Genomic DNA, 14916 nt, shown 5'->3' on the forward strand with positions numbered 1-14916 from the left:
AGTATAATGAGTCCTCTTTCTTTATACACCATACAATGCCGGCTGAGCCTTTCTACCTCCTCTCATTTACATAGAGGGCCGCTGGCCACTGGCCAGGATCTAGCACACCAGAGAGAACAAAGGTATGGAAGGTATGCAAACGAATTCCTGAGACAAATGCTACAGTCGGTTTTCAATGTATTATTAATGGGTAACGTCATGTTAGAGAAGCTTTGGAGGTGCTAATGAGTTGCGGCTATCTGTTCTACAATTCCACCCATGCCTCATTCACCGTGGCCATCTCTCACAAAGTAGGCAGCAACGTTCCATGTCGCAAACTAATGGCCTAAATCAGAGGTTCCAAATCGCTGTCCTCAAGGCACATTAACGACCCAGGTTTTAAGTATATACATGCTTGGCCGCAGGTGACTTAATTAGTATCTCATTCAATTTGATTTAACCGTCTGTACTGAGCCATGGATATCTGAATCATTAGGGTGCATTAAGGCATAATTGAGGCGTAACTCTGGAAGGCAATGGAGTCATCTGCTGCCGGGCTCCTGCTCCCAAAGGGGGCACCTCTCCTCCCTTGTTAGTTTAAATCAGTTAATTGAACGCCGTCAGTATTACTTCTGTGGCTGACTCCCACTTCTTACATCATTTTTGCAAGTGTCACCGTGTCTTAGAACCCATGACCACCTTACTGATTGAGCTATTGGGGTGGGGGGCACCAATATTTATCTTGCCTCCAGGCAACTGGGACAAACTTACGCCACTGCATTAAGGAGTGTGTCTGGGAACCTCTGGCTTAATCTGTTGTTATTACAATTGTGAAAATAAATGTAATTAATAATACTGGTGCTGCGCGCAAACCTGAGTTAAAATTCTGGTTGGATGACTCACAAGATATACAGTACCCATCTCTCCAAAGGTAGAAACAGATTAAACATGTCAACAGACCCCCCAAGTATGGGTCTTGGTCAGTGGCGGTTTTTACCTATGGGCAGGGCCGGCGCCACCACTAGGCAGGACTAGGCATTTGCCTAGGGTGCCGGCCACTGGAGGGCGGTAATGAGCCACCAAAAGGAGAGGTACCATAGAGAGGTACCAGAAAGCTGGGTACATGGAGCAGGTGGGACTGTGATCTTCCCTCTCCCCCCCTCCCGCTCATGAATCAATGCTGCCCCTGGACACAGTATCGCCCGCACACACCCCCGTGCCGCAGTATCGTCCGCACCTCCCCCCTTACCCCGGAGTGCAGGTAGTGCCGCGCTAAAATCCCCCCCCAGAGGGGAGCGGCCGGCGCACGTGGGGGGGGGGGGGAATTTGCCTGGGGCGGGCAGGGGTCTTGCACCGGCCCTGCCTATGGGCTGCAGGGCCGGTGCAAGACCTGAAGCCAGATGCAGTCTGTGAGACTGCACTGGCTTCACTGTGACTTACAGTGACTTCCTATTGGAAGTCCGACCTGCCAGTCACTCAAGGCATCCCATCGGGAGGTATTACCTCCCTCCGGATTGCCTCTCTCTCTGCACAAATCCCCAAAACGGATTCTGCGCATGCGCAGTACCATGGACCATACTGCGCATGCGCTAGAACCCGGGAACCTGATCAAGCCTCCGGGGGCTGCTGCAAAGACAGCCCACGGAGGCTTGAGCCAGCGCATGCGAAGTATGTATGAAGTTACTGCACATGCGCTGGCCCCGTGCAGGGGACAGGGGTGCGCACCTGTGAGGACTTCCAGGGACTGTGGTGGTGGCTGGGGACAGCGACGGCAGAGAAGAGGGGGCCTGCATTGCGACAACCCCCCTCCTTTATAATGGTAAGAGCCGCCACTGGTCTTGGTTATACAACATACACTAGTCATGTTTGGGTTTTGCAATACCTCCCGTCTTTAAACATTTCTACAAATGAATAAAAACAGCTAAAACCATATAACTTACTGTCCCCGTAGTATGATTACCATCGATTACATTAATTTTCAGTCATTTCTTTCTACACTGAGTGAAATGGCACCTGAAATCACGAGGGAGGGACTTACCTGCAAACCAAAACCTGAACTTAACTCTAACTTAAAAGAAGACTTGACTTTGAACTCGGTTGGGTCCCCAAAAGAGTTCCGAGCTGGGACTTGGTTCTGCTCGGATCACCAAAGTTCCCCTCATCTCCGGTTTTTTTTATAAATGGATACCACAAAATCATTTACAGCACAGGTTCTCAAACTCAGCCCTTGGGACTCCACACCGTTCATGTTTTCTATGTCTCCTCACTGAATCGCAAGTGATATAATTAGCTCCACCTGTGGAACTTTAAAAATTTAGCAGTGACTTATGAATACACCTGCGCCAGTGCTGGGCAACCTGGAAAATGTGAACTGGTTGGGGTCTTGAGGACCGAGTTTGATAACCGTTGATCTACAGTAATTGGTTACCGTATCTGGATAATTGGTTTAAGTAGAGAACCAACAAGACCCCAAACAGAGGTGCTGCAAGTCCCCCTGACAACTCTAAAGGGTACAAGAACGTCCCTGAATGGCAAGTTGCATTGATGTGAGAAATTGGATTCCACCATTGAGAGCCGTAGGAGAACTGACGGAACACAACAACATATATCCGAGGCCCTGAAGCAGTACACGGTTAGTGTGTAGACACAGGTGTTCTCAATCAGTGTCAAATATATTTCCTCCTTTTACCCCAAGGTATTTTTACAATGCAGATAGAGAAGTAACAGTGAGATGAGTCAGTGCAATTCTCTGTGTGATATGAAATCCCAAAATGTTACATTTTGCCTTTTTTTACATATAAGTGATATTACTGAATGTACAATGCCAGGACTTGTCAGAGACTCCGAGAAAGCGGAGGACAGATCATTATTTCTCACAGGCTGAAAGTCCTGCTGTATCCTTATATACCTTTGCTAGCAGTCGGGTCACTATCTGTCCTATGTCTTCTCTCCACTCTGGGATATTGGGATTGTAGACATCCAGCTGCTTGCTGAACACGAGAGGAAGAACCTGGAATTCATCTGGAAGACAGCATGACACACAGAGGAGCAATCAGTCATTGTATTACACTGAGGTGCATCACTTCTAACCTCACAGACTGCTGCCACTAGTAGTGCGCTTGTTCTACGCTAGCTCACGTGCTCAGTGCTCTATGGGGGAATTGTCTACAAATTCATGGCCTGATTCTGACTCTCACAAAACTCTGTTCTGGTTCTAACCAATCTGCAGCACTTAAAGCGGTCCTGGAGAGGTGGTGGAACTCATTTCCCCTGCCACCGCCCCCCTCCCCCAATTCCTCTCTCGTTCACTTCAGCGATGGAGATGGCATGACATCACATAGGCCGTGCCAGAAAAGGGAAGCCGCTGGGACAGGCTTTTCTGTTGTCATTACTGTGCAGGGCTGTGGCGGAGGTGGAACTGAGTTCCCCTTGCCATTACAGGTGGTGGAACTCAATTAAACCCCACTTTAACCCCTTCCGATCTGTATCAATTTAAAGCTCTCTGTGCACTAGATCCGCCAACCTTGATATTAGCAGTGCACAGCGGTGGATTTAGACCTCAAGGGACCCGAGGAAAGATACACGTTTGAGCCCTACTCAAACAACCCATAGCACCATATTTTTGCTACTGAATGCAGGCAGCATCGATAGAGTACCTTGACACGTGCACAGTCTACCGATAAATGCTCAGATGCGTAACCATCACCACCATTGTGAACAGGCTCTAGGTCTATAGGAAGTAGGCGCAATACCTGTGTCACATGTAAAATAAACAGACTGTCCACATACAGTGGATGAGACCATCTTGTGTGGCTAAACATTTTTTACCCTATCAAAGAACATCAAAGGGACTTTGGGAGTGTGGCAGGTGCGTGTGATGTCATGACGTCACGGGGTAATCGCACATTGCTCCTACAGGTTGCCTCCTGTAGGGTGAATAGGTTGCCTTGTGGAAAATCCTCCTCTGGCGGTGCTGCCCATTTCGAAGTGCAAGAGATATTACTGATGTAAATTTACATCTTCTATGGGTGCGGGGGACTGCCTGACAAATCGGGAGCCTCCCACAGCTTGCAGGAGAGTAGACAATTACTGTATGGTTCTATCTGTCTGCACTTTTCCCCTCACCATTCTTTGCTACAGTAAATCTTTCCCTAAATCAGGTAAATTTCTCTGTAAGTTAATATTGTTTTTTTACTTACTTTTAGCCCTTATGGCTATATACAATGGTGAGATTACACTGACATCCCTAGATTCCATGCCCCTATTTATACAGGCTGGTATCTCTGTATCTCACCAAATACTCTGATGACTTTGGAGTCTTGCAACATGGAGTTCCAGCAGACGACCTGCACGGTGACCCTGTGCTCCCCGGCCTCCGCAAACCGGGTCACAAAGTAGCTTTCCAAAGTAAGGAATGGCTGCAATAGAGACACAGACAGTAAAATGTCACATTGTATCCTGTCAGACTACAGCAATCTGCCAGTAATCCGCCCCATCCCATTTATACCTCCTAACCCAATAATGCACAAGCACAAGTTATTCTTTCATGTTATGCAAATTATAGATGTTACTTCAGTGCTGATTGGTTGCCATGGGCCACTCCTCCTCTGGCTCACTACTCCTCCTTATCACTGCTTCATACATCTACCCCTGTGTAACAATGGCTAATGGCAACAATAATATAAGCGTGTTACCTGAAGGTTATGTCCAATCCACCAGTAATAGACTGACAGGTTCACGTTGCTGGGCTGTATTATAGCTGATAAGTTCACTTCTTGGCTTTTACCAGCAACTGGCACCACTTCAAGATGCAGGGCCTGCAGAGGAGCTGAAAAATAATTTAGAGTCTTCATTTCATTACACACAAACCTGCTGTATCCATAATTCAGTCGTATCTTCTAAATACGGATTCATCCTACCCGGAATATTTTAAATAGAAACAGCACACACATTTGGTGCGCAGCCCAAACAGGGGTGTGTTCTTGCTGGGAAGGGGCATGGCCACACAATAGTACCCCCAATTCAAATTATGCCACACAGTAGTGCAACTTTATTCACATTATATCATGCGATGGTGTCCCTTATTCACTTTACATCACACAGTAGTACCACTTTACCTTATGTACATTACTCCTCACATTATTCACATTATACCCTTAGAAAAAAATCCTGAGAAAATATTGTATTTTAACCACCTCCATGGCCACACTGCAACCCAGCAGAAAGCAGTGTGTGCTGGGCAGAGGATTATGGGGGAGATTCTCTAAGCTAAAAATGCGGTAAAAACCCCGTTATCTGAGTTTTTACCGCATTTTGAGATGCCGCGGCGGGGGGCATCGCCAGAAAAATCTGGCGATGCCCCATAGAAGCCAATGGGCTTCTATCGCAACCCTCCGCTGCCCCGCGCCGCCCCGCATCGCCCCCTCCCCCCTCACCTGTGTCCGGGCAGCACAGCGCAGTGCTGCCCGGACCTGTGACCTCCTCCCTGCACTGATCCTCTTCCGGGTGCAGGGAGGAGGAGAGCCCGGCGCAGCAGCAGCAGCGCCGGGTGTGGGAGGGAGGGGAGAGCCGCCGGGACCTGCTGGGACCCGGCGACTCTCACCGCAAAGGACAGCTCTTAATGCAAGAGCTGTCCTTTGCCTTAATTATCCCATATGTTACAGCATATGCGATAATTAAATATGCGATGGGCGGCGAAGATGGGGTGGAGATTCTTAGAGAATCTCCCCCCTATATCTCTCCAAACTGTGATAAATTTTCCACTTATGCTTTAAACTGTCACTAAAAGTATTTTCGGTACTTGTTTCCTATCTGGGCGCCCGTCGCGGGCATCGCGGGTACATTTATGCCTGCCCGCGACGCGACCGACGCGATGCCCGCGATTTTCCCATTGAAAACCATGTTAAACCTGAAAAATCGCGTCGGTCGCGTCGCGGCCGGCCATAAATGTACCCGCGATGCCCGCGACGCGATGCTCACGATTTCCCATAGGAATCAATGTTAAAAGCCACGATGGACCCGATTTTACTGTTAAATGCCTCAATCCACCCGATTTGGCCATAGGAATCAATGTTAAATGGGCCACAGAGCCCATTAACCCTTAAATGTCCCCCCAAATTTTTGACGCCACCCCACGATCGACGCCAACCCGAAGCGTGGCGAGCGCAGCGAGCCCGCGAGGGGCGGCGGTACGCGTCCTCCGACCTTTTCATGCCCTACTATCCACTAGGGCGTGGTGTGAGAATATAATAGTGTGGCGAGCGCAGCGAGCCACCGAGCCCGAAGCGTGGCGAGCGCAGCGAGCCCCGCGAGGGGACGCGGATACCTTCACAATTATGCGCGTCCCCTCGCAGCCTTCACAGTGAAGGTATCCGCGTCCCCTCGCGGGGCTCGCTGCGCTCGCCACGCTTCGGGCTCGGTGGCTCGCTGCGCTCGCCACACTATTATATTCTCACACCACGCCCTAGTGGATAGTAGGGCATGAAAAGGTCGGAGGACGCGTACCGCCGCCCCTCGCGGGCTCGCTGCGCTCGCCACGCTTCGGGTTGGCGTGGATCGTGGGGTGGCGTCAAAAATTGGGGGGGACATTTAAGGGTTAATTGGGCCTAATTCAGGGTTAATATGGCCAAATCGGGTCAATTGAGCCATTTAACAGTGAAATCGCGGTCAATCAGCCTTTTTAACATTGTTCCCTATGGGAAAATCGCGGTGATCGCGGTCATCGCGGGCATCGCGACCATCCAATTTTACCCGCGATGCCCGCGATGACCGCGATCACCGCGATTTTTACCCCCGATGACCGCGATTTTGATCGTGGGCGCCCAGATAGGAAACAAGTACCGTATTTTCATCTGTTCTATCCAGTCCTGTAGCCCGGAACATCATTCTCCGTAGAAATAAAATATGTGCTAGAGAAGTAATGCTCTTCATACATACACTGTAATCCCTGAGTGCTACATAACACAGTGCCCAGTGCCTCGCTGTTATGTACAGCATGTGCTTTCGCAGGTTTCACCACACAGCGGGGGATTAAATGATTCAAGATGCACAGAAACAAAAAGATTAACTTCATCCAGTGATGTCATCCTGACTCTGAGATCTATCATCATTCTCAGGAAACTCTTTCCATATGTCTGTATACCCTAATGAGACCAGTATATAACCCTACTGGCTAAGGGGTGTGCCGTCTTTCTATAAGGAAAGGAGACAACCATTATTATATAATCCTTAATCAATCACTTTCCAAGGTGATTAGTAACAACATTAACGTGGGATGTAATACAGTCTGTTTGGCGGAGGTGTGGGATGTCGGCTGCACTCGGATGTTTATTAAAGCGTCAATCATTACAAGGCACGGTTTTGCCCTATAAATGATTGCTGCTTTATAAAAAAAAGGTGAATTCAGACTGTATTATATCCCGCCGTAACTGTCATTCTAGGGACTTGCACCGGTTATTTGAATGAAGAGACGTCGACTTTTCTACCAGTTCATAGTCATGACCCATTCCATTAGGTACAATATGCTCTGCTCCTGGACTTCCCTGGTAATGTATGATTGCCATCACCTGTGGCGAAACACCTTTCTTATAGATTAACTAGCTCAGTCCAGGGGATGGCAATCCTACAGTATAAGAGGGAAGTCCAGCAACAAAGCATATTGTATGGTCATGATGGAGGGTATGCCAGTTATTCTACTAAATCCAGTAACTGAGTTCTAATGAGAGGTAAGATGCACTCTTCAGACTTTTATTGGCTTATTCAGTAAAACAGGCTCAAACATGCATTTTAATGGCTTATGGCAGGGGTGGGGAAACTCAGGCCCGGGGGCCGTATGCGGCCCCCGTAGCCATTCTGAGTGGCCCTCCCACCCGCCCGGCAGCTTTGCCAGGAGTCAAGTACAGAGGATTTCTCGCGAGAGGTCGGTAGTTCTCGTGAGATTTCTCTTAATCAACAGCAGCCGGAGACAATCGGTCCTATTCAGCGGCAGGACGGCTGAAGCAGGGGACTTTGTAAGAGAAATTTTTACATATGGCCCCCGAAGGATTTTTTCCCCATACAAATGGCCCTTGGCACAAAAAAGGTTCCCCACCCCTGGCTTATGGTCAGTGGCGTATTAATAGCCCCTGTAGATACCACGTGGCTTGGAGGTGCTGGGAAGGTGTGGGTGCCGGGGGGGGGGGTGTGTGTGTCTGCAGGGGATACTGCTTTACCGCTGCCGGGACCTGCAGATCTACTTGTCTATGGTTCCGGTGCTCCTGCTCCCATTTACAATGTCCCTCACAGAATGGCTTCCTCTAGTCCTGATTACAGTGGAACCGTCCCTCCTGCTGGTCATAACTGCTGGGAACTGCAGATCTCCTTGTCTGAGGTCATCTTGCAAAAACAGCTACCATTTGCAAAGATGCCGGCAACGGGTGAGAGGGTGGTCCCCATGGGTCTCTCTCACCATCTATGCCCGGGAGCCTCCTGCTGATGACCGCTGCACAGTGACTCCCTGCACTCGTTATCTCACTTTTTAATGCGTCACTAAACAAAAGCTTAAACCAGGAATGACCGGGAGGCTCTCGGAAATCAGATCCGCCTCCTGCCCCCCTGGAAGGCGGGCAAACCTCCCAGAATCCCCCCAGCCTCCCGCAATTCCCACTCTGATGACCTGATGAAGCTAATCGCATTGTTGTGGCCCCGCCCCTCCACTCTACAGTGCCTGAAATACCGGCATTGCAATGCGGGGGACGAGATCGCAATGGTCTCGCCCCCAAATACAGCACAGCGGCCACACCCTGCCTCCGGCCACGCCTCCTTCACGGCATGACCGCCAGCTCCGCCCACTTCTTCAGCTACCTGGCTGCCCTCTCCCGGAGAGGGCAGCTGAAAAGTAGGCAACCCTGGCTTAAACGCAGTATGTCCATGTGCGGCAGCATTAATTGAGGTGCTGTGTTCTACTATTAACATTTGTTTTGATTTAATGTCCTTATGTGTGCAGTCGTCTATTAAATAACAGAGATGTAATTTGCTGGCAACCCTCTGATGTGGTGCAGCCAACAAGGAAACACACTCCAAGTAATGATTTGGCTGCCTGCAGACTGTATGCATACAATTACTTATGTACTTCAAGGCTGTTTATTGTTTTACCTCCACATCTGAAATCCTCCCGTGAAATGCGTTAGTATAAGCAGAAGCGTGGCTGAATAGCCTGAGATTAAGCAGTATTGAGCAGGCTTGTGCTTCCTTTGTAAAAACATATTCAGGGGTATTTACACACTATGGGGATTCATTTGCGTCGGATTTAACAACATCTATTAAACTTCAGTTTTAATGGTATAGCGAAGCAGAGATACAATATAAATCACAGGTCTACTGGGTATAAAAAGATGTATGCAAATATCCGTCACGGAAATATGTCTGGCTGTTCCGTTGGATCATTTCCTTAGAGGATCACAAAACTTTATGGTTTCATAGATAAAGAATTGTCATTTTATTTATAACTCTCTGCACATAAGGAGACAAAAGCGAAAACTGCGGGGGGAAATTTCCTCGGTGTCTCTGTAAAAATTGCCGTCATTTTCCATTGCGGCGAGATTTTTCGCTTATTGTCAAGAGATTTTCTACAATGAGCATATAACTAATTCATGTGTAAACATCTTTCCCAAGCAGATGCCGTATGTTTAAGAGAACGAGTCTTTTTCTTCATTTTGGCTGAATGGAAGCTTTTTTTGATAGGGTGGGGTAGATTTACTTAGCGGCGCTTTTCAAAAATAGTGCGTATTCAGCAATTTCAGCTCTGGATTTAAAGGAGCGATTGTATTACATACAAAACATGGCTGATTTTGTAATTAATATTATTGCTCCTTTAAATCCACTGGCAGGAAAAAAACCTATAAATAATAATAATAATAGTAATAATTTTAAAAAAAGTTTCATTTAATGAAACCCGAACACTCTCAATTCTAACATTTCCCTTTCATATGGATGATGTAACTCATCTTTTTGTTTCATAATGGAAATAGTGACCTTCCGGGACTAAAAATATAACGTTATACAACATAATAAACAAAAAAGTAGAAAACCCTCCAAAATATTGTAAAAATTTTAAATAAAAAGTTCCATAATACATCTAGTAACTTATAGCACAGTTGTCCCAATTATAAACCTTCAAAACGGATTATGATAAATGAAATACTGGGGGTGCTCCAGTTATATTAATATGTTCCTTCTATGGAGTAGCTGAAGCAGACATGGTTCAATAGAGATGACCAGCCCCAGGTCTATTAGCACCCCCCCACCCCTGCCCCACCACAATAATAGAGGTACAGGTATAGAGAGATAATTGTCGGATAGACAATGGAGGATCAGGAATGTCCTAGGTCAAAGTCACATACTGTAGTACTTCCACACATCTGATAACTGTGGCTTAAATTAACTCTTCTTCAAACCTCCAACCTCTCCCCCGAGGGGGGGAAAGGTGGGCAGAGAAGGGCTGTGGGGTGGTAAAAGATGGAGAAGGACTGTGGAACAGGAGGAAAAGCACTGGTGGGAGGGTGAAGGTGGGTGGAGAAGAGCTGTGTGATGTGAGGACTGCGACTGTGGGGAGGCAGAATCGGGTACAGAAGGACCGTGGGATGGTAGGAAAAGTACTGGCGGAAGGGAGAAGGTATGCGGAGAAGGGCTGTGGGGCAGAAGAAGGTGGGCAGAAAAGGACTGTGCATTTGGAGAAGGTGGGTGAAGAAGGACTCTCAGACAGGAGAAAAAGTGGTGGTGGGAGAAGATGGGCAGAGAGGTACTGGGGTGGGAAAAGCGTTGGTGGGAAGGAGAAGGTGGGTAGAGAAGGACTGTGGGTCGGTAGAAGGTTGTTGGAGAAGGGCTGTGGGTGTGAAAAGCGGTGGTGGGAGGGAGAAGGTGGGTGGAGAAAGGTTGTGAGATGGAAGAAGCTGGACAGAGAAGGACTGTGGGTTGGAGAAGGTGTGTGAAGGACTTTGGGTGTGAAAAGCGCTGGTGGGAGAGAGAAGGTGGTTGGAGAAGAGTGGTGAGGTGGAAGAAAGTGGGCAGAGAAGGACTGTGGTTTGGGAGAAGGTGTGTGGAGAAGGACTGTGGGTGTGAAAAGCTCTGATGGGAGGGAGAAGGTGGATGGAAAAAGGTTGTGAGATGGAAGAAGCTGGACAGAGAAGGACTGTGGGTTGGAGAAGGTGTGTGAAGGACTTTGGGTGTGAAAAGCGCTGGTGGGAGAGAGAAGGTGGTTGGAGAAAAGTGGTGAGGTGGAAGAAAGTGGACAGAGAAGGACTGTGGTTTGGGAGAAGGTGTGTGGAGAAGGACTGTGGGTGTGAAAAGCTCTAGTGGGAGGGAGAAGGTGGATGGAGAAGGGTGGTGGGGTGAATGAAGGGGGGCAGAGAAGGACTGTGGGTTGGAGAAGGTGTGTGAAGAAGGACTGGGTGTGAAAAGCGCTGGTGGTAGGGAGAAGGTGGGTGGAATAGGGTGGTGGGGTGCAAGAAAGTGGGCAGAGAAGGAATGTGGTTTGGGAGAAGGTGTGTGGAGAAGGACTGTGGGTGGGAAAATTGCTGGTGGGAGGGAGACCGTGGGCAGAGAAGAGCAGTGGGGTGAAAGAAGGCGGGCAGGGAATGTGTGTGGCAGGAAAAGGGCTGTGTGTCTGTACAAAGCAGGTTCAGAAGTCCCCTGTGGAGGGAGGAGGTGCCACTGAATATTGGGTCGCTTGCTTGGTAACCCTAGGTGGTGGTCGCACTGCACCCACTATGGTGTGGCATCTCCATGCAGCCATTCCACTCCATTTGCCCTTGAGTCAGCTCTGCCTATAGATCTGAAGAGATTAGCACATTAGTAACCAGCAGGTTTGTAGTATTAAGCTTAACTTACAGATAACCTGCACGTAGACCACAGCTTCATCATGTCCTGCAACGTTATCTGCCTTAACAGACACCCTGTAAATTCCGGGGTTCTCATAGCGATGGCGGATGGGTTCTCCAGTCAGAGTGAGATTGACATAAATTGCCTTAAATCCATCTCCCAGATTTACTTGATACTTGGTGTTTAAAACATCTCCCTGTAGGAAACAGTAAGAGTCCAATGTTAGACACGCTGGTCCACCTAAAGACCCCCATACTCTGCAACGATTTTGCACAATTCAATTTGTTTATGACCTTTCGGGCCGATATATCATTTGTAAAGTGGCAAACCGTTTGATTTTTCAATCCGATTCGATGTGCGGTCTCATGAGTGTTAGTTCGGAGCCCCGAAATCGCTAGCACTACTGATTTATCTGAATCGCATGGAATTGGATGGAAAATGGAGTGCTTTTTGTTCATGAAGTATATCACATGCGAGGTATCACGGGAAGTTTGAATGAAGTTCCTAGCCCCCCTAATCCAGCCCATCAGATATATCTTATGGTACAACTGTCCACCATAAGATATATAGACATGTGATCTATTGCTGCTTGATCAGTCGCATTCAATATAACTTATGCAAAAATGGCACAAACGTACAAAATCGTATGCAATCACTCCCGGGAAGGTCCAGGGGGAGTTCAAGGGAAATCGGTACTCTTTACCTAGATGGGCGCCAGCGATTGAAATCGCGGGCGTCGGGGGTAAAAATCGCGGGCATCGCGGGTAAATCGCGGGTACATAAAAATCTGCTACCCGCGATGACCGCGATTTTCCCATAGGGAACAATGTTAAAAAGGCTGATTGAGCGCGATTTTCATGTAAAATGCCTCAATGCCCGCGATTTGGCCATAGGAATCAATGTTAAATGGGCTACAGAGCCCAAATAGGCACAATTAACCCTTAAATGTCCCCCCAAATTTTTAACGCCACCCCACGATCCACGCCAACCCGAAGGGTGGCGAGCGCAGCGAGCCCGCGAGGGGCGGCGGTACGCGTCCTCCGACCTTTTCATGCCCTACTATCCACTAGGGCGTGGAGTGAGAATAGAATAGTGTGGCGAGCGCAGCGAGCCACCGAGCCCGAAGCGTGGCGAGCGCAGCGAGCCCCGCGAGGGGACGCGGATACCTTCACAGGTAGACGCGTCCCCTCGCGGGCTTCACAGGTGTCCGCGTCGCCACGGACACCTGTGAAGCCCGCGAGGGGACGCGTATAACTGTGAAGGTATCCGCGTCCCCTCGCGGGGCTCGCTGCGCTCGCCACGCTTCGGGCTCGGTGGCTCGCTGCGCTCGACACACTATTCTATTCTCACTCCACGCCCTAGTGGATAGTAGGGCATGAAAAGGTCGGAGGACGCGTACCGCCGCCCCTCACGGGCTCGCTGCGCTCGCCACGCTTCGGGTTGGCGTGGATCGTGGGGTGGCGTTAAAAATTTGGGGGGACATTTAAGGGTTAATTGTGCTTATTTGGGCTCTGTGGCCCATTTAACATTGATTCCTATGGCCAAATCGGGTCCATTGAGGCATTTAACAGTAAAATCGTGTCCATCGGGCCTTTTAACATTGATTCCTATGGCAAATCGGGAGCATCGCGTCGCGGGCATCGCGGGTACATTTATGGCCGGCCGCGACGCGACCGACGCGATTTCCATGTTTAACATGGGTTTCAATGGGAAATCGCGGGCATCGCGTCGGTCGCGTCGCGGCCAGACATAAATGTACCCGCGATCACCACGACGGGCGCCCATCTAGGTAAAGAGTACCGGGAAATCGTATCCAACTTCAGGGTCAGACATATCGCTGTAGCGTATGGGCCCTTAGGTTTTGCTAATTGTCCATATTTTGCTTACAAAAGAATTGGAGACTTTTCACAGTTATCTGGGCTTTAATAAAAAAAAAATTAAATACATTCTGAACTTCAGATGTGATCGGTTTTCATTCGATAAAACATGATCAGATACGCTCTTAATACAGCTTTCAGACCGCAAATTCCAGGTTGCACCTGGGATAGGGACACGGGTCCATCCCAGGTGCGACCCAGCATTTGCCTTCTGAAAGCTCTGAGTCACATCGGGGTGGGGCTCAGCGGTGGCTCGTCATCGGGGGGCGGGAGAGGAAGCAGCTCTTGGAGCTGACAGCGTTGCCTCCTTCATACTGTGAACGGGACCCTGGTCACTTGACTCAGGTTACCCACTCAAAGTTACAGGCTGAAGGAAGCAGTATCTTTTTGTCAGTATCATATTTAAGAGATATTATCGAGCCAATATTGATTGTAAATCAAATAACAATACATTTGTTTAATAGCTAGAGTCATATTTCTTAATTAATGAAGGAGGCACCATTAATACGGGCGGCTTGTGGCAATACAAGTATCAGCATGTCTCAAGTCTATATCAACATATAAGGATGGCCACACGTAACATAAAACCTTATTTAATTAACATAAAAACATTATTTAATTAATAAGTCAAAAATGGACCCTTAGGGGTAAATTTACTAAAATGGGAGTTCTATTGAAGATGGAATGTTGCCCATAGCAACAAATGAGATTCTACTTATTTATTTAGCACCTTCTAGAAGATAATAGATATAATCTGATTGGTTGCTATGGGCAACATCTCACCTTCAAAAGAACTGCCATCTTGGCGAATGTACCCCTTAATATTTATTAAATATTATATTGTCCGTTGCAATTTTTTTTCTTTTTTTTTATCATTTATTTGTCCCCAATAATGAATGAATTAAATCAATCAATTGCTTCGACCCCTTGAGCTTAATAAGTGACACATTAATTGATATATTTATTGCGTCTCATTATATAGGGGTGATGCATCAACCTTTTTAAAGAGTACAAGTGGAGAAGTTGCCATAGCAACCAAGCAACTTCTAGATAACCTTTATCCCAGTCTACAAAATGAAATCTAAAAGCTGGTTTGTTGCTATTGACAACTTCATCACATGTCCTCTTATGAATAATTGATAAATCTTCCCCTAAGGCAACAGCTGTGAAGACTTAATTGCAAATTGTGGTTGCAATTAAACAA

The 14916-nt window shown here is 47.9% G+C and overlaps 1 protein-coding gene across 2 annotated transcripts in view; it reads right to left on the reverse strand.

The window, feature by feature from the left end:
• The window catches only part of SORCS2 (sortilin related VPS10 domain containing receptor 2), a 719220-nt gene that overhangs the window by 24133 nt on the left and 680171 nt on the right, over positions 1 to 14916 (reverse strand). For both annotated transcript variants that reach the window (XM_083154662.1, XM_083154749.1), the window contains exons 19-22: positions 11845 to 12031; positions 4674 to 4807; positions 4274 to 4397; positions 2888 to 3000 (exon numbers count right to left, since the gene is read on the reverse strand). In XM_083154662.1, coding sequence (XP_083010788.1) covers positions 2888 to 3000; positions 4274 to 4397; positions 4674 to 4807; positions 11845 to 12031 — 558 coding nt within the window. The remainder of the gene's footprint in view (positions 1 to 2887; positions 3001 to 4273; positions 4398 to 4673; positions 4808 to 11844; positions 12032 to 14916) is intronic.

The sequence above is a fragment of the Crinia signifera genome, chromosome 1 (assembly GCF_055691185.1).
Source record: "Crinia signifera chromosome 1, ASM5569118v1, whole genome shotgun sequence".
Lineage (NCBI taxonomy): Eukaryota > Metazoa > Chordata > Amphibia > Anura > Myobatrachidae > Crinia > Crinia signifera.